This window comes from Labrus bergylta, chromosome 20 (genome assembly GCF_963930695.1).
Source record: "Labrus bergylta chromosome 20, fLabBer1.1, whole genome shotgun sequence".
Lineage (NCBI taxonomy): Eukaryota > Metazoa > Chordata > Actinopteri > Labriformes > Labridae > Labrus > Labrus bergylta.
In genome coordinates, this window is record NC_089214.1 from 9,023,590 (window position 1) to 9,045,824 (window position 22,235).

The 22,235-nt window shown below is 38.8% G+C and overlaps 2 protein-coding genes across 2 annotated transcripts in view; both read left to right on the forward strand.

Moving 5' to 3' along the window:
- The window catches only part of LOC109993127 (cullin-1), a 28,370-nt gene extending 26,644 nt beyond the window's left edge, over nucleotides 1-1,726 (forward strand). Inside the window, exons 21-22 of the mRNA XM_020645937.3 lie at nucleotides 430-543; nucleotides 837-1,726. Of these exons, the coding sequence (XP_020501593.1) occupies nucleotides 430-543; nucleotides 837-917 (195 nt within the window). The 3' untranslated portion in view covers nucleotides 918-1,726. The remainder of the gene's footprint in view (nucleotides 1-429; nucleotides 544-836) is intronic.
- A 3,315-nt stretch (nucleotides 1,727-5,041) lies between these two features.
- Nucleotides 5,042-21,747, forward strand: ezh2 (enhancer of zeste 2 polycomb repressive complex 2 subunit). The gene is made up of 19 exons (XM_020645948.3): nucleotides 5,042-5,396; nucleotides 9,449-9,572; nucleotides 10,149-10,277; nucleotides 10,366-10,485; nucleotides 11,038-11,158; nucleotides 11,299-11,478; nucleotides 11,925-12,030; nucleotides 12,200-12,363; nucleotides 13,151-13,248; nucleotides 13,409-13,649; nucleotides 13,750-13,916; nucleotides 14,002-14,137; nucleotides 14,438-14,563; nucleotides 14,648-14,826; nucleotides 15,738-15,833; nucleotides 16,956-17,037; nucleotides 17,171-17,251; nucleotides 17,341-17,425; nucleotides 18,494-21,747. Exons 2-19 carry the CDS (start codon nucleotides 9,456-9,458, stop codon nucleotides 18,552-18,554), a joined length of 2,289 nt encoding a protein of 762 aa, XP_020501604.2. The 5' UTR covers nucleotides 5,042-5,396; nucleotides 9,449-9,455; the 3' UTR covers nucleotides 18,555-21,747.
- Nucleotides 21,748-22,235: the final 488 nt, after the last annotated feature.

The window sequence follows — 22,235 nt, forward strand, 5'->3', positions numbered from 1 at the left end:
TTTGTTGATTCCAGTTCAACACAGCTTACATAAACCTCACGTATTACCTGTAACCTTAAACGGAATCTTCCATAAGCGCCAGCTGACACAAAGACTGTTCCTGCTGAATGTGTTTGAGTGTTTTAAGACACAACAGTCTTTCTTAACTTGATCATTAACAGGATGAGGGATTTTTAATAGCTAGTGAGCTTGGTTAGCAGCTGTTGAGTCCTGATATAAACATCAGATATTAACAGAAGCTTCAGACAGATTTCTTTTACTGTTTTTGTCATTGGGTTAGTTTGTTTGGGAGAGGAGGAGACCTACAGAGATTTAGCTTCCAGTAAAAATCTAAAATCAATGAAAACTAAAGAATCGTAATCTTCCTGCCTAAGAGCATCTGGGAAAAGTTTGCATTAGTACTGATTGTGTGTGTGCGTGTGTTTTCAGGCTGCTATAGTGAGGATCATGAAGATGAGGAAGGTCCTGAAGCACCAGCAGCTCCTGGCTGAAGTCCTTAACCAGCTGTCGTCTCGATTCAAACCCAGAGTTCCCGTCATCAAGGTAACATGCACATCTTATTCTAACTCATTGAAATGTAACACTGGGGCAGTAAATGGGAGATAATCCACTGATGAAAATAATCCTAAAATTCACAAATAACGTCTGTTAATTAATTCAAACTACAGAGAGCAACTGTTTTAAACTGGGATGTAAATATTTTAACCCCTCCACATAGTTGTGATGTCAAAGTTTTGCAAATTCAAGCGAACTGAACTAAACCCAGTGAAGTTTTCAAACTTCACAAATAAGCCAATCACACTCATGTGTGTGTTTTGTCGCCCTCTTGTGGACAGAAATGCATCGACATCCTGATAGAGAAGGAGTACCTGGAGCGAGTGGACGGCGAGAAGGACACGTACAGCTATCTGGCCTGAACATCGCCCTCCCTCCATCCCAACCGCCGGCTCTCTTAAATTTATTTTTATTTGTTATCTTCTTCATTTTTTTTTTTTTTTTAATTTTAATGTCTGAGTAATAAAGTGAGGATCCCTCTGAGCGGCGGCCATGTTGTGAGTGTGTCGCTGAAAATAAGACATCCTCCTCAAATGACAACCAACCACAAACCCCCGGGGGGGAGGAGGGTGAACTTTCTGCTCTCCCTTCAGCCATGAAGGAAACAAATACCCCTCCTGATGAGACTGGGAAACCCTGTCTACACGCTCGCCTGTCCCGTCCCATCTGTAGGACTCAAACGCACACACACATGCACACACACTTCCTTGTTGTCATATTGTAAATACCAACCATGGACTCTCAAGAGGAAAACAAAACCCTACTCCCTTCTCTACATAGCGCAAACGTAATGAATTAGCCTTCAGCCAATCAGAGGAGAGCCGCATCCAAAGGTTTCTGCATGCTACTGCCTACCTGCACCACAGTGACCACGAAAAAGATTAAAAAATAAAAGTCGAGTCACTGGGCAGCTGAAGCAGTCCACCGTACGACGATAAGAAATCGATGCCGGTCCTGTTATTTAAAAGTCTGCAACTGAACCGGAGGAGAAAGGTGGTGAGTCCAGAGCCGCGATGACGCTTCTTTTATCAGCTGACGTCGTCTCAGTTTTGGTTTGAGGTCGGTGGGGTTCATGCAGGAGGCCTGTTTCATTACTGAACGGTGGACATTTGTATAGTGTGGTTCATTTTCTAAATGTGTGATAAATAAAAATAAGGAAAGATTTCTCTAACGCTCGTCTCTTCCCCCGAGACTCTGTTCACACAATCATCATCATCATCATCATTGTTGGTTTTTAAAAGACCTGTTCTCACCTTGTTTCTGAAGGGTATTCAAGTATCTTCCTGACCTTGGTCCTTTTACAGATTTTAAACTCTAAATGTACGACTGAGAATAAGAAGAACAAGGGAAGAAATCTGAGATTTTCAAAATAAAGTTAATTTATTAGAAAAAAGCAGTACAAGAAGAAATAGGATCAATTATAGATTATATTGTTAACCTATAGTCTTGTGCTAGAAGTATTTAGTGGGGAAACCTGTTTTCAAGTATAACTTAAAAAATGTAACTGAAGTTGAACAGAAAATAAGGGCTTACTATTATTAAGCTGAAAAGATATATGGACTTTTATGAAGTGTATTTCATCTTCAATATGTAGCTTTATTCTCAAAATATGTCCATGTATCCTCTGAATATTAGGCTATGTTCTTTGATATTACGGCGTCATTGGCATATCACTATTCTAAAAATAGTTCTGCTTTCTTGTAATTTTATAACTGAAAAGGCTCTATTGTGTCTTAGTAGTTTTTTTTTAGGCCAAATGCGCTCACTCAGACTACAGCCACTCAAAGTTGTTTTTGTCCCTGACAGGCTCATTTTCTAAGTATTTGACATTACAGAAAGGATCCAGACCTAAAGACACATTTTTGTTAAATATATATATATATATTTTAAAGTAGCTGCCCATTTAAAAGCCACTGAACCATTGACAAAAACATACATTTTACCTCAGAAGTGGCTGGTTTCCTGCTGCTTTAATTATTCGATTTGTGTTATTGTGTATCTTTGGTGTTTTAAATGGTTGGTTGGATTAAACAGAACATTTACAATCATATGATAACACAAAAAAACTAAGGTTTCAAGGCAGCAGTAGACCGGTAACCCTTTGTTTTATTAAAGGTAAAATTAATATTTTTGTCAATGGAGCCTTCTGACTTTGGAGAAAGTTTCAAAGCGACTGTTTCTGGTTTCTGCCACTAAAAAGTATGAAAAGTGCAAAACAAAATTACAAAGTGCAAAGCACTTTTGCAAAGCTTGAGACAACTTGACATTTTAATTTTTTTTTTTTTACATTTTATAAAACTAGCATAGCAGCAGGCCATCCCCACCAACAGTCCTGAGGAACTTACGAGACATGAGAGCTCAGGAGCGATCAGGAAAAGATGTGTTTAGTGATTAAGATTTACAGACACTGACATGCAGTAATATGATGTGAATGCACAGAGAGGGAGAGAGATAGGAGCTCAAGGTGCCACTTCCCCCAGTCGTCTAAGCCTATAGCAGCATGACTAGATAATAGATAAATCCTTTAGTTACTGAAATGTCATTGTGTAAAAGAAATGATGAGTTCACCGCAGCCTTGTTGTATTTAATTATTCATTAATTGAGAAATACAAATTTAACAAGCACAGTAACGTCCAATTTACAATTATAGACTGAGTGGATGGAAATTAAGCAGTAAAGACAATGTGACACAAAAATAAAATACAGAAAATGACAAGGAAAGCTGTAAAAAAAAAAAAAGAAAAAGGTTTTCTAATATTAAAAAATATGAAAATTCTACTAAAGTACTGTCTGGGATCAAATTCAGTGAGCGAGTATCCGCTGCCTTGGTATAAACTTTTATAATATGAGCTGTAAGGTCATGGTGTTAAGAGATTGCTGTGCAATAAAATATAAAACACTATAGATAATATGTTCATTATTATATTCAACAACATTAAAAACTACACCAACAACAACATATGATCAACAATAATCTATATATTTTATTTGTTTATTGATTTATTGCCACCAGAGTATTACTGTGGCCTACATTTTCAATTTGTATCTGAAAAGCAGGTTTAATTTGTGAAAGTTATAGGAAAAGAAGTCAAATACAAAAAAATGTGGAAAGGAAAGTCATTGTACACTAAAGAAGCTCCATATATCAAGCACTCATATAATTATTATATTTTTTGTGTCACAATATCTTGACGTATAAATTGTGTTATCGACCGGATAACAACACTAGTTTAAGTAAATAACTTGAGGTCTTGAGAAAACATCTTATCACAACAAAACAAGCGTTGATATCCAATGATAATGAGTTAGATCAGTCAAGGAAATCTCAAGAAATTAACGGAAACATACATGTACTGACAAATAACTGACATGTATCATGGGAAAGCAAAGCAAAATAAAAAGGATGGCTGCAGGTCCTGTTAGGTCTACCGTACAAAATGTCATTGCAATTTGTTTTCTTCCAACGTACATATAAAAAGGGCTCAGGTGCAAAGTCAAGGTTAAGGATAAGGACAGACAAATTAAATAATAATAACAAAATAAATGACTTAACACGGTACTTTCTGATCATGACCAGTGAGCCATCATGACCAACAACAACAGATAAAGAAGAAAAAAAGCATGCAAAAATTATCGAGACAACTATGCAAACAAATAAAAAGCAAAATTAAATAAAAACATTTTATTTATTTATTTATTTTTTATAACTGATCAACAGAAGGTAGGCCTACATGAGTGGAAAAAAACGCCTCTTCTATTTCCAATGGTATTGAACGCAGCATTAATACAGCGTCGAGCCGTCGGCCAATGAGTGTTACGAATGGGCGGGGCTTAATGAACTTGTCGACCCTTTGCCCTGACTGCCTTGCAGCCGCAGAATCTCATTTACTTTGCGGACATGCTCAAAGACTTCGTGCGTGTCTCCTGGAGAAAGATGAGCTGTGCATCACTCAGTCAAGAGCTGCGAAAACATCAGCTGCACACCTGAGCTCCTCTCTCTACCTGAGCTGTCAGCAGGCGGAGGAGACAGTTTCTCTTTAGTGGGACGCACCTTGAGTGAAAGAGGTTCATGATAGCACGTTTGAACGACAAGAAATTAGACATTATGCTTTAGCACGGCACGACTATAAAAACCAGCTGACGACGTTTAAGCTTACTTGTTTAAATGTGACAACTGACACGCATCCATATAAACGACATAAAGGAGATTATATCATTTATTCGTATTTGATTAAACTCTCAATAAACATTCAATTTGTGTTTTTTAGTTTTATTTCGTTGACACATGCGAGAGAGAACAAAGAACCTGTCCACATGTCCCCATTTGCAGGCCCCTCCCCCCCCGGCGAAAAGCTCTTAAATGTGATTGGCCGCACTGTCAACACCCCGCTCGACCAACCGTGGGCCACCACACTGAGGACACCCTGCGTCGCCTTCTGCGATTGGTCGAAACGTTTGGCGCCTCTTGAATCTGCTGCAGCCGAAGTGGGCGGTGAGTTCGAGACGGCGAAGCGGTTTTGAACCGTCGGACCGTGCTGAGGCGGAAACGTTACAAATTGGCGAATTGTTTTATAGAGCGGGCGAAATTATCAAACGGCGTGTTATTATCTTAGACAGTTAATTTTGTGAAAACTTGCCTCGACTCGAGCGGTGAAACGACAGTTAGTTCGCCGACTGCTCGGGAGGTAAAGCCGGTCAAAGTGAATCCTCCGGAGCTAACCGCTAGTTAGCCGCGGAGCTAACGCTTCAGCTAATCCCCAACACAAAGGACGACTTTGCCCTGTGTTCTCCATATCGACTCAGAATCACCCCATTGAATGAGGACTGGTTCTCCTGTACAGGTAAGAGAAGCTGTCACGGCCCGCAGTCTTTGATTTGAATGGGTTCAATTGGCGTCTCGATGATATGTGGACGCCTCACAATCTTTGTTAACTCAACAACTGGTAGCTAGCTCGCCGGAGGGTGTCGTGCCACATTTTGTATCCCCTGTCAGAAATGACACCATGGGGCAAAGATGGCAACTTGTTAGCTTTGGTTTTACGGAAAGAAAAACATTTATTTCAGGATGTAAACAAAGGTTACATTATGTTGGACCGTGTTCAAAGCTGTGGTTCAAACACTTTGAGGTGGGGGGGGGGGACACAAACTTGGCACGACATGAGAGCATGGAGGCTGCTTGTTATTGGATCCACAACTCACAGTGTTTGAAACACTAGATTTGAAAGCATCAGGTTACTTGTTTATTTTGTTCAGAGAGCTACTGCCACCCAAAAGAAAACAGAGAGAAGCCTCATGTCTAGACAGAATATCTCCATATTTTAGATATACACTTTTATTACGTGAGTTTTGATTGAGTTTGGTTTCTGCTTAGCCACCACAATTTCCCTGCGTGATCAATAAAAAAATACCCATCTGTCCATGTTTTATTTGTACTTGAATAAAGAAAGTGTTAGGGCAACAAGTCATATTTCTGTTTTCTGGCTGAATGACAACATACTGGATATATCTCGATATTGTCCTGTAAAGAAATAACAAAAAAAGTCGGTCCCATCCACATGGACAAGCAGCAGTTTCATAAACAGCCAGCTGCTGCAGCATGGGCGGTTCTAGGCAGGGGCCAACAGGGGCTGGTGTAACACTGATCTTGGTCCCCCCCCCTGTGGCCACCCCTCCAAATGCAAGAGCCCCCCTAATAACACTCTGGTATTTGACTCAACAACCGGACTCACAATCTAGTATTAAATACTGTTACTGAAACAAATATAAATCATGGTATTTAATGATGTGCGCTTTTATTTGGCATAATATTTATATATTTATTTTAAAGCGATCATCTTTGTCTATTTTTGACCTGGGTTTAATTTTCCCCTCTGACAAAACAACTGTCCCCCGTTTGGCCCCCTCAGTAAAAGTGGACTAGAACCGCCACTGCAGCTGCACAATGTCAACATGACGTAAACATTTCCATAAATATAAATGTCTTGTTTGTGAAATCAATAACAATCTAAATGGCAATCCTGTCTTATTTAAAATCAAGGTTGACTCAAGACAGGTTTGCATAGCCTCGCTTTGTGTGCGCACCCGGAGTTTATTAGAAACCCAAAATGAATGGATGAATGCAAAGACGATAAATTAGTCACAGAGGGGAAAATTCCAGTGCCTTTTTTTTCAACTGCTCAACAATCCCTGATTCGCTGCTGATTGAGCTGTGCGAAGAATTAAAACATTTTATTACTAATAAAGGTAAAACTGCAGAAGCCAGGGAGTTTGCGTGGTAGTAATGTTTTTCTTTTTTCTTTCCCCTCTGCAGAGCACACTTTGTGACTAATTATATGATCAGTAGTATAATATCAGAAGTACGATTAAAATAGTGATAAGCCTACTGGAACTACATTGCATTTAAGTTGATATAAGCCCTACTTTGGTGTATGTGTGTTTATGTAAAATAAAATAGAAAACCCCACAGTGGTAAGTAGCTACAATGAAATGTCAAATTTATTGCAACAATATTTCTAAAAAAAAAATGATAATAGGATATGCCATGGATACCTGAAAGAATAGTGGTTTTCTTTCTTTCATTCTCTGTCTATTTATTAAATTCTCTCACTCAATTTCCATTTCAGTTTATAATGCTTTTTTGGCATGTCTCTGTCTGCTGGCCTGTCTCTCTTGTTTTACAAGCAAATCAGATACAGAGTAAGATGGGTCCTTGTGGGATGTGAATTATTAATTAGGCTTTTTATGAAATCATGTTTGTTTTACCTTTTTTCATATTTTCTCACATGTAGCTGTATTAGATGTGACTTTTGCAGTATAATTAAGGTCTGTATTTATTATTGATTTTGAATCCAGAATCGTTTTGAATCGGAAATAGATTCTCAATCGAATCGTGTCCCCTAGAATCGAAATCGGATCTAATGGTGAGATGCCCACAGATTCCCAGCCCTAGTTCATTTCAATTTATTTTGTATAGCGTCAACTCATAACAAGTGTTATCTCAAGACACTTTACAAAAAGCAGGTAAAATACCTTACTCTTTGTCTGTTAACATTACAAAAAGCAGGTAAAAGACCTTACTCATTGTTATGTTACAAAAAGCAGGTAAAAGACCTTACTTATTGCTATATTACAAAGACCCGGCCTATCCATCATGAGCACTTTAGCAAAGCAGCAAAAGTTACAGTGGTAAGAAAAAAAACTAGTGTGTCGTTTTGCTGGTTTTAGCCTCACTGGGCTTTGGCACAGTTAACAGAGCATGTTAGTCTGTTTTTGTTGGACTGTAAATATCTCTAAACCCCAAAAGCTGAGGGTGGCAACTACCGTTTAAGGGCATTAGCGTAAGGGAAAGCATCTGTGTAAGAGCACATACTACACCAGTTATTTGGACACTGTAGCCGGATACTACGATCTCTCTGCTTTGGCAGATTGTCAACCTATTCTTCACGTTCTTAGGTTTATTGAACACCGCTAGTTTCAAGACTATCAACCATTGTAGTACCAGTGCTTTGGGCAAAAAAAAGTAAACGTACAGCCCTATAAGGTATTATCATGACTAATTAAAAGTCATGTTGATGTCATTATTATCAACATAATATATAAACAATAACAATATCACATGTGACAATTTCAGACAAATGCAATGGTCTGTCACCTTCCTGGCCCCAATATTATGCTGCTGAAACTACTTCTGTAAAGGCAAGAAAGCGGCCCCAGGTTTTTCATATCAAAGTTTATAATCCTAGTATCCTGACAACCCTAATGCACAATAACTTTGATATTATAAGCAACACATATTAAGCTCTGTTGAGGACTTTTCCTCAAACTCTCCATTTTTTACAAGTGATCTTAAATCTTGACTCAGTCTGTGATTAAGTTTGGCAGAACTTGTCGTATCACTGCACTCCTACTCATGTCTTACAATCTGACACATAGCTTAACAACACGTCTCCATGACAGCTCGTCTTACACCTCTGATCAAAAGTGAGAGATTGCAGTCAGACTTGCCAGGCTGGTAGGAAGGGACTAGTACTGACTAAAAAGGTGGCCTTCTGCAAAAATGTCAAAGACTAATTCTGTAAAAAGCTTACTAACTGCTCCTGCATACCTGGAGGACTGTCAAACTTATATATATAATTATGACATACTGTATAATTCTAGTTTTAGATAAAATCAAAGGACAAAATACTGAAAGGGAACACATCCTTTCCTTCTTCCTCCCCATACATGGAAATTACTTGTATTCTGCGTCAAGCCTTTCTTGCATAAAATTACTATATAAAATAATGTTATGGTTTTAGGCTCTTCTCTTGTCTGTTTTTTGTGTTACTAATGTTTGGATAGACCTGTTAGTTTAGTGTGTGGCTGTGCAATATTTGGGGCATCAACCCCCAGAGTCAGTAGGGATCCTACAGTCTCTAGCATCTCAAGTTAGTGGGCCGCGACCTGAGAAAAGTTTGGCAACCCCTGCTGTACACAATAACTGTTTACGAAATGTCCCTCCTGAATCCAAATCAATCTAAAAAAAAATGTTTTCTTCAAAAAACATCCACCAATTAATTTGAGAGCAGCAGATACCTCCTCTAGCTTCATCTCACTGCAACAAAGTGAAAGCATGACCACTATACCCAACCTTCTATTCAATGGATAAAGTGTACGCATGACTGAGCGAGAAAGCACTGTTAATATACATGAAATAATATTGATTGTGATTAAACTAAACTTTTATTTTGTGATTATTGCAAATGCTCATTTCCCAATAATGATGACATTACGATAAATTGTGCTGTCCATTGTCATATTGTTGCTTTATTTTTGAAAGCCCTGTTCATTCAAACACTTTAACTCCCAATTAAGACAGATTTTTAAATTTTGTGCTTCTTTTATTTGGCTGCAGGTTAATCATGGTGCTGACAGGGAAGCGCTCGGAGAAAGGTCCTGCCTGCTGGAAGAGAAGGGTGAAGTCTGAGTACATGAGACTGCGGCAGCTAAAACGCTTCCGACGGGCTGACGAGGTCAAGGTTCGTCCACACAGACCTTCACGCTAACTACTTAATCACACAAGCCAGAAGGATATTACTAAGAATAATAGATGTTATTATCTTTTCTTACTTCCCTGCGCAACAGGTTTGCTTGCATTCTGTTTTCTTATTTTCTTCACCACAGAGATGTTTTGGTCATGTCTAAAATCTCCTGCTTGGATTGTGGAAAAACTACTTAGTCAGCTGAGAGTACCAGTGATTTCTAAAAAGGATTTAAAAAGAATACTTTCATAAGATAACATGAAATGGTACAAAATTTGTCAGGATGGATAAGAGGCAGTACTCTGCAATCTGGCAAGTTTCAGACGCTTGTGGAAACCTCTTTCTTGCTATCAATAATCACATTTAATGGTCATTTAACATGGCTGCCAAGTAATATCTTAATAATAATAATAATAATAACTTAAATTTATATAGGGCCTTGTTTTTTTTCTCCCTACTGTTTTCATGTTTTTTGCATCAATAGATAACAAAAACAATCCATCATTGGTAACTGGTCAACGTGTTTCTGTTGTTCTTTGCAGTACATTTTTAAATTTGTTTTTACTCCTCCAGAGCATGTTCAACACCAACCGTCAGAAAATCCTGGAGCGGACTGACATTTTGAACCAGGAGTGGAAGACAAGGCGAATCCAGCCGGTTCACATCATGACGTCTGTGGGCTCTCTTAGGGGAACCCGAGAGGTAAGTGGACAAACATTTTCTTAAGAACAATGAAATGTTGAAAATCTCTGTGAAGGTGTATACTTAGTTTTCTGGGTGTCCTTTGCAGTGCACAGTGGACAGCGGGTTTTCTGAGTTCCAGAGGCAGGTCATCCCCCTTAAGACACTCAATGCTGTGGCCTCAGTTCCTGTCATGTACTCCTGGTCACCTCTGCAGCAGAACTTTATGGTGTGTTAACTTATGCACTTTTTATGCCAGTTTTAGAAGTGAATAAAAAGTGTATTTGTCAGTGGTTGAGACCTGTTCTGGTTCTCTTTTTCAGCAGAACAGAAACCTTGAACAGCTTAAAATGGTATCACAGAATATAATTGCTGGGAATGTTTTTAAGGAGCTCTAGACAGATTAGAATATTAGAAGTTCATCATCTTTTCTTAGATTGGCCTTCAGTGCTCCATCTGAAGTATGAACATGGAGAAGTTCAGTAGGTATGGTGGTGCTAGTTAAAAGCTTTAAAAGGCAACCAGTAAATTTTAAAATCCTGAAAACAGAGGAAACATTTGATCATGATTTGGCTGCAGCTGTATTTATTATATTTGTGTATAAAGCCAAAGAAAACGTACGGAATTAAAGCATCCTGGTACTTCAGGGATCTCTGCCCTAGTAATAAAACGTTTACCCGCCAATATAGCACACACTACCACCAACACGGTTTTAACTTTCACATAAAACATGGTGTAAATTCCCTTTAATCTCATGGTTGTGTTGCATTTTGTGCACCAGGTGGAGGATGAGACGGTGCTCCACAACATTCCCTACATGGGAGACGAGATCCTGGACCAAGACGGTACTTTTATAGAAGAGCTCATCAAAAATTATGACGGAAAAGTCCACGGAGACAGAGGTGAGGATCAGAGGTGGTTTACAATGCATCTTTTGATTCAGATTACATGTCAGTAATTTTTTATCATAATTTTGCACGGCAGTTGTAAACTTTTTTTTCTTTTTACTCTAAACTTTGTATTTATGTCTGGTGTTTTGCAGAGTGCGGCTTCATCAACGATGAGATTTTTGTAGAGCTGGTCAGTGCTCTGTCTCAGTACAGTGACAACGAGGATGACGATGAGGATGACGAACAGGACTTCAAAGTAGACAAGATGGATATGTGTGACTCCAAGGAGCATCCAGAGGACTCCCGCAAGGACGGCCTCATTAACAACGAGAGTAAGTTTAGTGAATGTGGTGACTGCATGCAGCTTTTTTGTGGTGTAGATTTGAAAGATTGTGAACACGGCAGACTCCAGTCACATCCAGAGCAGTAACATGTCTTTTCTGCTTTGTAAATACTTCTAGACTACTTGTGATGTGTGAGAATTTTTTTTTATTTGGAAATAGTTTTATTTTTGTGAAAAGAAAACACAAATTGTATAAAGAGGGCATGCAAATAAAGGTTCAACTGTCAATGTTTATAATATATAACTACCAAGGAAGTGCATGCATTTTGAAGAAATACTAGGGGTCAGAAATATCCAACATTTTGCTTTATTTTTATGACTAAACAGCCTTTCCAAGCTTTTATTTGTTTCCCAAAACTTCAGTAAAAAGTCAAATCTGTGGTTAGAAATATTTTTTGTGTCTTGAAACTTTGTTTGTGCATGTGTCGTCTGCAGGCCAAAGCAGCAATGACAGCAACAAGAAGTTTCCCTCTGATAAGATTTTTGAAGCAATTTCCTCCATGTTTCCAGACAAAGGCTCCACTGAGGAGCTCAAAGAGAAGTAAGTGGGTTATTGAATGTGAGAGAGTGTGTATAGAAATATCATTACACAACTCAACTTTGTATAGAATGAAATAACAATAAAATCACTTGATCTGTGCATTTTTCTGTTTCATGTCATATAATTCACATCATGGACTTAGCATCTTCGATTTTTGTGTGTTTTTCAGATATAAGGAGTTGACTGAGCAGCAGCTGCCCGGAGCTCTTCCTCCTGAATGCACACCGAACATTGATGGTCCGAATGCTCGCTCTGTGCAGCGTGAGCAGAGCCTGCACTCTTTCCACACTCTGTTCTGCAGACGCTGCTTCAAATATGACTGCTTTCTCCACCGTAAGTACACACACATACATTTCAGGTATAACCCATTGTGTGTCAATACAATTTTCATCTTAATAACTTCGGATAGAGTAGAAGAGCCCTGATATCCTGGATTGGTCGATGTAATGTTGAAGAAACTTTATTCTACCAAAAAAGTGACTTTGATCAGATCCATGCAGGTGTACAAAACTTTTAAATTAGGAGCAAAGAAAGCCCTGGTATTGGCTAAATCCTTTTTAGTTCTATATCTTAAAGAAGCTGATTTGATTACCTTTTTATGACAGGAATGCCATCACAAAAAATCAGAATGTCTGAAACAACATATAAAGGCAAGAAAAGAAACTTTTCTTATCCAGTTAAAAAGTTACATTTTAATACATGGCCAGTTTATTTAAAAAGCCCCATTCATACATATAGCACTTTAGTTAAAGTTATTAATTAGAAACAGAATATTCAGAGCATGAAGGAAACAAAATCTTGAGGAAAAAATTGGTCATTAAAATACAAAATGTATTAAAATAGAAGATCCAAAAATAGATAAATATGAAGATAAGACGTAAAATACAATTTATATTGAAAAAAAATATCAAAAAGAGAGATTTGACACAATTCTTTGATTGTTAAGTGATAAAATGTAGATTCTGTTTAACGGTTACGAAGACATTAAAATATATTATGCATTAAAATTTAAATCACTAAAATCTAAGCAGATTAATTAACTGAATGAATTCAAACTAAATGAGAAGTGATTGAACTTGTGAGAACAGACTCACAGAACTGATTTTGTTTTGTCTTTTAGCTTTTCATGCAACTCCAAACACTTATAAGCGCAAGAACTTGGAGAACCTGATGGACAGTCAACCCTGTGACAATGACTGCTACATGAGCCCGGTTCAGGTGAGTGAACTTAAAACAGAAGTGTTAGTGCTGCTCATTTCTTTCCCAAAGTATTAAACTTTCCCATAGATTTAACTGAGCTGAATAACCTGAGAATATATTAGTTTGACTTGCTTCAGCAGCAGCAGTGCATCATTGTGTCACTGTTTCATCTTCTCAGGATGGGATGGTGAATGCGTTTCCTGCAGGCGTGGTTGCCGAGCGGGCAAAGACACCCTCTAAACGAACTGTAGGTCGTCGCCGTGGTAGACTGCCAAACAGCAACAGCCGGCCGAGCACCCCTACGGTTTCCTCAGAAACCAAAGACACGGACAGTGATCGCGAGGGCAGCAAAGATGACGAGCAAGACAATGACAAAGACGATGACGACAAGAAGGACGACAACACCAGCAGCAGCTCAGGTACAGTCTCTTACTGGTTAAAAGAAACGCATGCTGTCATCACAGGTGTAGTACACAAGTTCCTCAAACACTGCATGTTCCTTCTCTTGTGTGTGTTCAGAGGGAAACTCGCGTTGTCAGACTCCAGTGAAGATGAAGCTGACCGGTGAAGCCGAAGCCGTGGACTGGAGCGGAGCTGAAGCTTCTCTCTTCAGGGTTCTCATAGGAACATACTACGACAACTTCTGCGCCATCGCACGACTCATTGGCACCAAGACCTGCAGACAGGTGAGTGTCAGTCACAACCGGTTTTTTAAATAAAGTATTTTTTGGCAGGTTTCTGATGGAATGTTATCATGACTGTGTGCTGCAGGTTTACGAGTTCAGGGTCAAAGAGTCAAGCATCATCGCTCGCGCTCCTGCTGAAGATGAGGACACCCCGCCCAGAAAGAAAAAGAGGAAACACAGACTGTGGGCCACCCACTGCAGGAAGATCCAGCTGAAGAAAGGTCAGTGGTCCAGGGTTGTCAGGATACCAAAACTTAATTCTAAGATACCATGGTAGTAAAAATCTAACCATCGATACCTGTTTTGTCATTTTTGCTGGATTAAGTGACATGGCTGAAAACGTGTCAACAATTTCATCTCAAAGATTTTCTGCAATTCGAAAAAATTATTGACTTTAATTTGTACAAAGAAAAAGACAAATAAGTCTGGAGAAAAGTTTTTAGTTGACCCGGTGAAATTCAGAGTAGGATTGACTTGACAAGATCAAGTTTGAAATTTACACCTCCTCTGTCCCTCTACAGACGGCTCATCCAATCACGTGTATAATTACCAGCCATGTGACCACCCCAGGCAGCCCTGTGACTCCTCATGCCCGTGTGTCACCGCTCAGAACTTCTGTGAGAAGTTTTGCCAGTGCAGCTCTGAGTGTAAGATCAAACACACCTGATTAAAGCAGCCTTATGTCTCCTGAAAAAACACTTAACCTTTTTTTCTTTGCTGTGTGGATGCAGGTCAGAACCGCTTCCCAGGCTGTCGGTGCAAAGCTCAGTGTAACACCAAGCAGTGTCCATGCTACCTGGCAGTTAGGGAGTGTGACCCTGACCTTTGCCTGACCTGCGGCGCTGCGGATCACTGGGACAGCAAGAACGTGTCCTGCAAGAACTGCTCCATTCAGAGAGGGGCCAAGAAGGTAACTCAGAAGCTCTTTTCCATGAACTCCTGACATTTTCTAGATGATTTCAGGACAGGACCTTCCTTTCACATATGTACCGTATAATTCAAGGCACCGTTGATGCCTTTTTTTTCATCTAAAAAGCAGGCTACGCTGTAACTCATTTACCAGTATAAAACGCTGAGACATGCGCCAGCATCCAACTGCAGGTCCGTACTTCACAACTATCATAGTAGGCTGAGAGCTCAACTAGTGTACCGGTAGCTAGCAGGATTACAAATTCCACATGGGGAAAACAGATTTTACTAAGAGCTACATAGCTGCACAAAAACGGCAGGTTATGGGCTTTGCTGAACACGATTGAAATCATCACGCAAGAATACAGTTTAAACCTTTGTAAAGTGAAAGATTATCTGTCTGACTCACCGTTTAAAATTCAACATACTTCATTTGGTTTGGAGGTGTTTTCAGTAACGGCCCCTTTTTGTGTTAATGTCACGACAACATGTTGGAGTATGTTAAATACAAACACAACATTAAAAAACCTAGCCAAGCAGAAAAGATGACTCTTGGCTCAGCATAAATATTGTCACCAACTTGCCCACTCGCTCACCTTGAAGGTTCAGATTATTACCCACTGTGGCCACACATGGACTCACCCTGACTTTTTATCAGTTGGCTTAAAGGAAAAGTCTATATAGAGTCGGCATGATAAGATGCAGCTACAACATCAGGTGCTATCGCACCATAAAACTGTCAGAAGTTCAGAACATGTATGAAAAAGGCTAAAGAGCTGGTAAGTTACGTCATTTGTACTAAAACAGTTAAAACTTGAATTTTCTGAGTGTGATCATCATCATCTGTATTTGTATTTTTTAATATAAAAGATGTTTTTAACTAGATTTCCTCTCTCTCTCTGTGTCTCCCAGCATCTTCTTCTCGCCCCCTCTGACGTGGCAGGTTGGGGCATTTTCATCAAAGAGCCGGTCCAGAAAAACGAGTTCATCTCGGAGTACTGTGGAGAGGTAGGGCTCTTCTTTTTCTCCGCAGAGATCAGACAGACAGCAGAGATGTGTGAAGGCTTGCTCCAGATAATTTTTAAGGGTTTATTCAAAAACTTTGAAGTGGTCAGGATCAATTGGTTCATGTGAAGTTAAAACAATCGAGACCAGTTAAACTGAACTCATTACCTGAAAATTATTGTTATCTCAAATAATAAGACAAATGACCGGAAAATTACTAATTATCACAGAAATAACTAATATGTAAAAATTTAAGAAATGCTTATCTGATCTTGTTAAATGCCTCTTTTTAGCCCTGAAGTCTGAAATATGAGTTTTTTATGTACCGTAAAATCCGGTGTATAAGACGCACTTTTAATACCTATTTTTTCGTCTTAAAAGTCGGCTGTGTCTTATACACTGGTGCGACCAATATACCAGTATAAAATACTGAAACACGCACCGTCATTACAGCGGGTGACGCAGCCCCTATCACTGCGACCTGACGTGATTAAAAACCCATCCCCATTCATTGTGTATTGAAATCTGAGTGCACGCGATGCGTCTCTATAAGAGACCTTCAAAACAGGGTGCGTCTAATATACTGGTGCAACATATATTCCGGATTTTACAGTATGTCTAAAGTTTATATTGATATTAGTGCTCTCAGCATTAACAGGTTAATCTCAATTCAACTAAGGTCCAAAAGGAATCCATAAATTGGTTTTAATCTCTTGCCAATTTGTCCCTTCAGGTCCGCTGTCTTAAACGATACTGCGGCACCTTTGCATGGCTCATTTCACTTTGATAAAAATTCTCAGACAGCTCAGTTACAGTCAAACGTAATATCCATCTTGTGACATCAAACATTTAACTTTTTGACTTTTCCTTTGAGTTCTTTTTAAGTTATTGTTGATTTCAATCTACTTGTAGTTCCTTATCTTCTGTCAGGATAAAAGCAGGTTTTTAACCAAAGAGGAATTAAAACAAACTTAGCTGTAGACGGTACAACGTGCAAAATAAAAGCCTAAGAAAAACGCTTGCTTTTGTTGAAATACAAAATGATGAAATTTCAAACATGTGATTTAAAATGAGGGGAAAAAAATCTGTAGAAAAATATTTCATTATTTCCATCTGTGTCTGCAGATAATCTCTCAGGATGAAGCTGACCGCAGAGGGAAGGTCTACGACAAATACATGTGCAGCTTCCTGTTCAACCTCAACAACGGTAAAACACACACGCTCACTGATTCACAGCATGAGAGGATTTTCTCTGTCTTGGATAGAAAAAAGAATACAACTGAAGACATCCAAAACAAAGTGATCACTCTGGATATAAAATGTGTTGTTTTTTTCTACAGACTTTGTTGTTGATGCCACAAGGAAAGGAAACAAGATCCGCTTTGCCAATCATTCTGTAAACCCCAACTGCTATGCAAAAGGTAACACGATGAAGAAGGAGTGTCTGCAGCCTCGTGAGACAAAGAAATATTTTGTGTTTATCTTATTTTAACATGTCTGTGCTGTGCAGTGATGATGGTGAACGGGGATCACAGGATAGGAATCTTTGCTAAGAGAGCCATCCAGACTGGAGAGGAGCTCTTCTTCGACTACAGGTCGGTCACACTGGCAGTCTGATCTGCATGAGTGATTTGAATGTCTAAAAAGCCAAAAACAGATCACTCAAAAATCAGAAGAAATGTTTCTGCGGCATCTATAGCATGTTATTGTCCAGCTGCTTTGAATATTTAATGACATTCAGTCAGTTTTTAAATCCATGTAGAACAAAATGTATATAATTTATCAGTCTAACATTGTCACACTTAATAAATATTTGGGCTGGGAATCTTTGGTTGTCTCACGATTCGATTTCGATTCTTGGGGTCACGATTTGATTCAGAATCTATTCAAAACAATTCTGGATTCATGATTCTAAGTCTATTTTTGAAATATTACCTATTTCTACTCAAGTCATCTGTGAGACTGGATGAATTTCTTGTTGCTCTCTTCTGCATTATTCTGAGTTAAAGAGCTAACCTTAGCACTTAGCAGGGAGTGACTGATAGCCAAAATCGATTTTTGGAAGTTATGAATCTATTTAAAATCTCAGAAGATAAGAATCTCGGCTTTTAGAGAAATCGTTTTTTTCCCCTCACCTCTAATAAATAGTTTACTCTGAAAAAATGCTTCTGGCACCTTTTTGACATTTGAAGAGTCCAAGATGACGTATTATCGCTGCTTTTTGCTAAAACATAGTTTAATGTGATAAGAATCAGGTACATTTAAAACGTTTTTTCCCGTTTTAAAAGTTGTAACCAGCAGAATTTTTGAAGTATTGTAAAATCAGTTGCAGTTTTACAACACCAGCCCATATTTCATCCTGGACGTCTGATTACTTTTTTACTTATGTTACATACTTATATTTGCTTTCTGCATAATTCATACTTACTCTACAAAATATTTCAACCCTGCTGACTTTAAGATACTTGTTTAAGAATATGGTCCAATTATATCCCTGTAGTAAAAGGGTTTTGTAAATGGAAGGTCAGGTGGCCTGGAAACAAGGATTTTTCTAAATGAATAAAATTGGACTTCCCCAAATTTTCACAGCAACTCATGCTAGGTTGTTTAATTATTATTATTTTTGATAGGAGATTACATATTTTTCTGTATGTCTCTTGCAGGTACAGCCAGGCGGACGCTCTGAAGTACGTGGGGATCGAGCGCGAGTTGGAGATGGCCTGAGTCTGACTTCTACCTCCTGTGGATCAACAACACAAAGGCCTTACACACAAACACACACACACCTTCACTTCAGGAAATCCAGACAACTTGTCAAAATGTTAGAGAGCTTCAGGAAAACTGGGAATATTTGAAGCAGAGTTTTGATGCTTTTTTTTCTATAAACAAACACTTTTCATATCTGTTTCTGAATTTTCTTCTTGGGACTTTTCTCCTGTCAACAAATCTTCCTCAGCTGGAGGTGAACTTCACCTACAGGCTGATTTAGTGTTTCCTTATATATTTGAGCATAAAGTGTTTTACGGCATGAGGAGACAAACCCACGACTGTCTGTTCACCTTTCAGGGACCACAAATCCTTCACCAGCAGCTCTCGCACTGACTGGACTCTGTGTGTTCTCTGTGCCACATGTTGTGTTAACTGTGTGTTTTTATACGGTGTGAAGTGAACCAGACATACACTCCTCGGAGTGCCAGTTCTCTGTCTGTAACACAGGAAGCGTCTCACAGAGCAGTGTCACCAAATCCCACAACTTTGAGGGATACTACTACCCACACTGTTAGGTTTTAAAACTGATTTTTTTTCACAAGCAACTTGAGAGGTAACTTTCATATTAGGACTGTCAGCATTACCATGTTTATCCTGATCAATTCAGGCCTGAAATTATTGTTTTAATTTTCTTTTGAAGTTTGTTTGTTGTCTTTTGATCACATTGATTTTTTTAAATGATGAAAGAATGGAATTCATTGCGATTTACTTGAAATTGAGCGATTTAAACAAAAAATGTGTTGTTTGACAGCCCTATTAAATCTCTTTAACAGTGGCCATCTGAGAGCCTGATAAAACTGGAACTAGAGAATAATTGTGAATTTTGACTCAATAATAATCAATTTTTCAAATGATTTTTGATTAGTTTCAGTCTCTTGTTCCAAAGTTGTTGTCCAAATATTGAATGTCTCGTCATCTGTTGTTTTCCTGTTTTGCTCTCAAAATAATTGATTACATCTTTTAATTAAAAAAACTGTTCAGTTCATAGAGGGGAGGATAGAAAATTGAAACCAGAATTTTTCTGGGCTTTTGCTTTAGAAGACAAATCATTTATCGGTTGAGACTGGGGAAGTGTCAGACGATGCTTTCACTGTCTGTTTGGAAAAAATCAAAACATTCCTCACCAGTTCTACAGAATGCTGGAAATTTACAAACTTCTTCTGGGACAAAAGAAGCTATGTTTAAAGTCGAGAAAACATTCTTCATTCATGTTTGTGTTGTTTTTTTTTTTGCTGATAGTGACTCTGCTCTGTGATGCTGCCTCCACTTCAGGTGCTAAAACAAAAAAAAAAAAAACAGCACAGTTTCACCACCACAGGAAACTCTACACAAACACTCAAGGTGTGTGTAGTTAATATTTCCTGTTGTGAAAACACACTGCGCTCCTCTGTGAGCAGCTTTGCTTTCACCAAACATAACCAAAAACACACACAGAGATACATGTGAAGGATTTTCATTCATACATGTTCTCCTGTGACGCTCCCAGCAGCACCGTGCTCTACTCACTCTGACTCCGCCCACCGTGTTCTCTCCTGTTTGGTCATGATCAGGATGCTTCTATAAACACCAAAACAGAAACAATTTTACTTGTAACCCTTAATATTCTTGATTTTTAGGTTTGTAACTCACCTGCTGTGACCACATAATGATCTCTTTGTGTTGTTATCATTCCTGACAGTATCAAGGTAATCCACTCCCTGTTTGTTCATGTGGATACCACTGCATGGTTCAAAGTTATACCTCTTTATATATATATATCTCAGTAACAAAAAACAACAGTGTTGTTTAAGCAGAGAGTGTGTTGTTAATCAAAATAGAAAATGTATTGATTTATGGTATACTTTTGAAATCTGAAGCAGAAAGTGACGCCTTCAAAATGCGCTTTGCTCTGATTTGTCGTTTAAAAACCTCAGAGGATAGTTTAAAGTCATTAAGAACACAGAAGAGCCAGCAGACCGAGTAGAGCACAGTGAAACTCTTTAACATGTTAAATATTCCTGAGGTGTTAATTGTTTGAGTCCCCCTGTGCCCCCCCCCCCTCCCCTCCCCCCTCTCTGCTGTGCCTTCAGTCCTGAACACCCACCCATTTATCCTCTCTGTGCATCAGATGTCTGATTCTAACCTTTGCATGATGTTTTCCTAAACAAAAACATTTTCATATCTGTTTGGTGCTGCGTTCAGGAGACCTCTGAATTTTCTGTACTGCCTCCTCCTCATGGCATCCAATCACATTGATGTCATCTTGATTCCTCGTGTGAAATAAGCCTTTTGATAACGTACCAACAATCACCCTTTGACTCTTTCTGTGACTTTTGGTGCTTTGAAAAATACCACAGACTCAACTTGAAGCAATACCAGCCTCTTTTTCCCTTCTCCTGTTCGAGCTCCACCTTTCTTACCTTTCACCTGTAATTTATCTCACACTTCAGAGGGACGTCTCATGCTGCTGTGATGTCTGTAGTTGATGATTTAAGACTTAACGGTCTCTCAAACCTGGTGCTTCTCTCACAGGGTTCCTGCATGTGTTGGAAAATCAACTCTGGGTATTTTCCACACATGTTCAGCGACATCTTTGTGCATAAAAATTGCGAATACGGTGTTCTGACTACAAGTAGTGACTCAAACATGTGAATATTTCCAACAGGAATGTGTTTATTGTTTCCTTAACCTTCACTTCAATTTGAATCAAGCCTCCAATATGAATTGATTTCTCATGCGTTTCATTAAGCAGGATGATAAAGAACCAGTATTTTTACAGCCCAGAGCCACTACGGTTCCTGTTGTTGTGTATTTGATAATTAGGGTTGTGAAAAAGGGAAAAAAAGAGCCAATTAGACACAAAAACAAACTTTTGACGGATCTACAAGTTCCTCAAAGTGTTCCTATTCATTTAAAACACCATTAAGTGTTGAAACCATCTTCTAAATCTCTGACTTTGATTCTCAAAACACTTGTAATGTAACCCGGCCGTTTGCCGAAGTCTAAACTGCAGGCTATTTATTGTTGCAGACGTCAGACTGCGTTCAAGTTTTCCCCTTTTTGTCAAACCAGGACCACTTTTTCCTCCGATGACACAGGTGCTGATTTTTGTAATGTTTACAGGGATTTTGTTGTTCAAAGTGATGCAGATTAAAATATTATAAATGTTTTTTGTGTTGTCTTTGTATTCTTTGAATGTTTGCCAGATTCAGGCTGCCTTGTCAGGGCGTGATATTTACGTCCCTGTGACGTTTCTCCTTCAGAGAGGGGTCATGGTGGTACGAGGTGAACCCCACTCTGTGCTGCCTATGGAGTTAGTAACAGGTGTTACAGGGGCAAGACGGGATCAGCAGAGCGTGTGCGTGTGTGCGTGCGTGCGTGCGTGCGTGCGTGCGTGGGGCTATGCCCTGTGCTTTTGTACTTCTGCACCGCTGTAAGGCAATATTAATTCACAGACTGGGACACCAATATTATGCTATTGTAAGATGGAGATGAGATTCATTTTTGTGAAGTTTTATTTTATAGATCTTTATTTTTCTTAGGTTGAAATAATATACATTATTTGATTTAATGCTCATTTCATTTATATTTACAATTTGTACTGTACAAGAGTATCTGTTTGATATGATGCACTATGCCTTTAAGGTTACCCATGGT

Coding starts and splice junctions, on each gene's coding strand:
- ezh2 (XM_020645948.3), top strand. CDS start 9,456: ATGGTGCTGACAGGGAAGCGCTCGGAGAAAGGTCCTGCCTGCTGGAAG. Junction 9,573..10,148: donor GACGGGCTGACGAGGTCAAG/GTTCGTCCACAC, acceptor TTACTCCTCCAG/AGCATGTTCAACACCAACCG. Junction 17,426..18,493: donor GAGCTCTTCTTCGACTACAG/GTCGGTCACACT, acceptor TGTCTCTTGCAG/GTACAGCCAGGCGGACGCTC.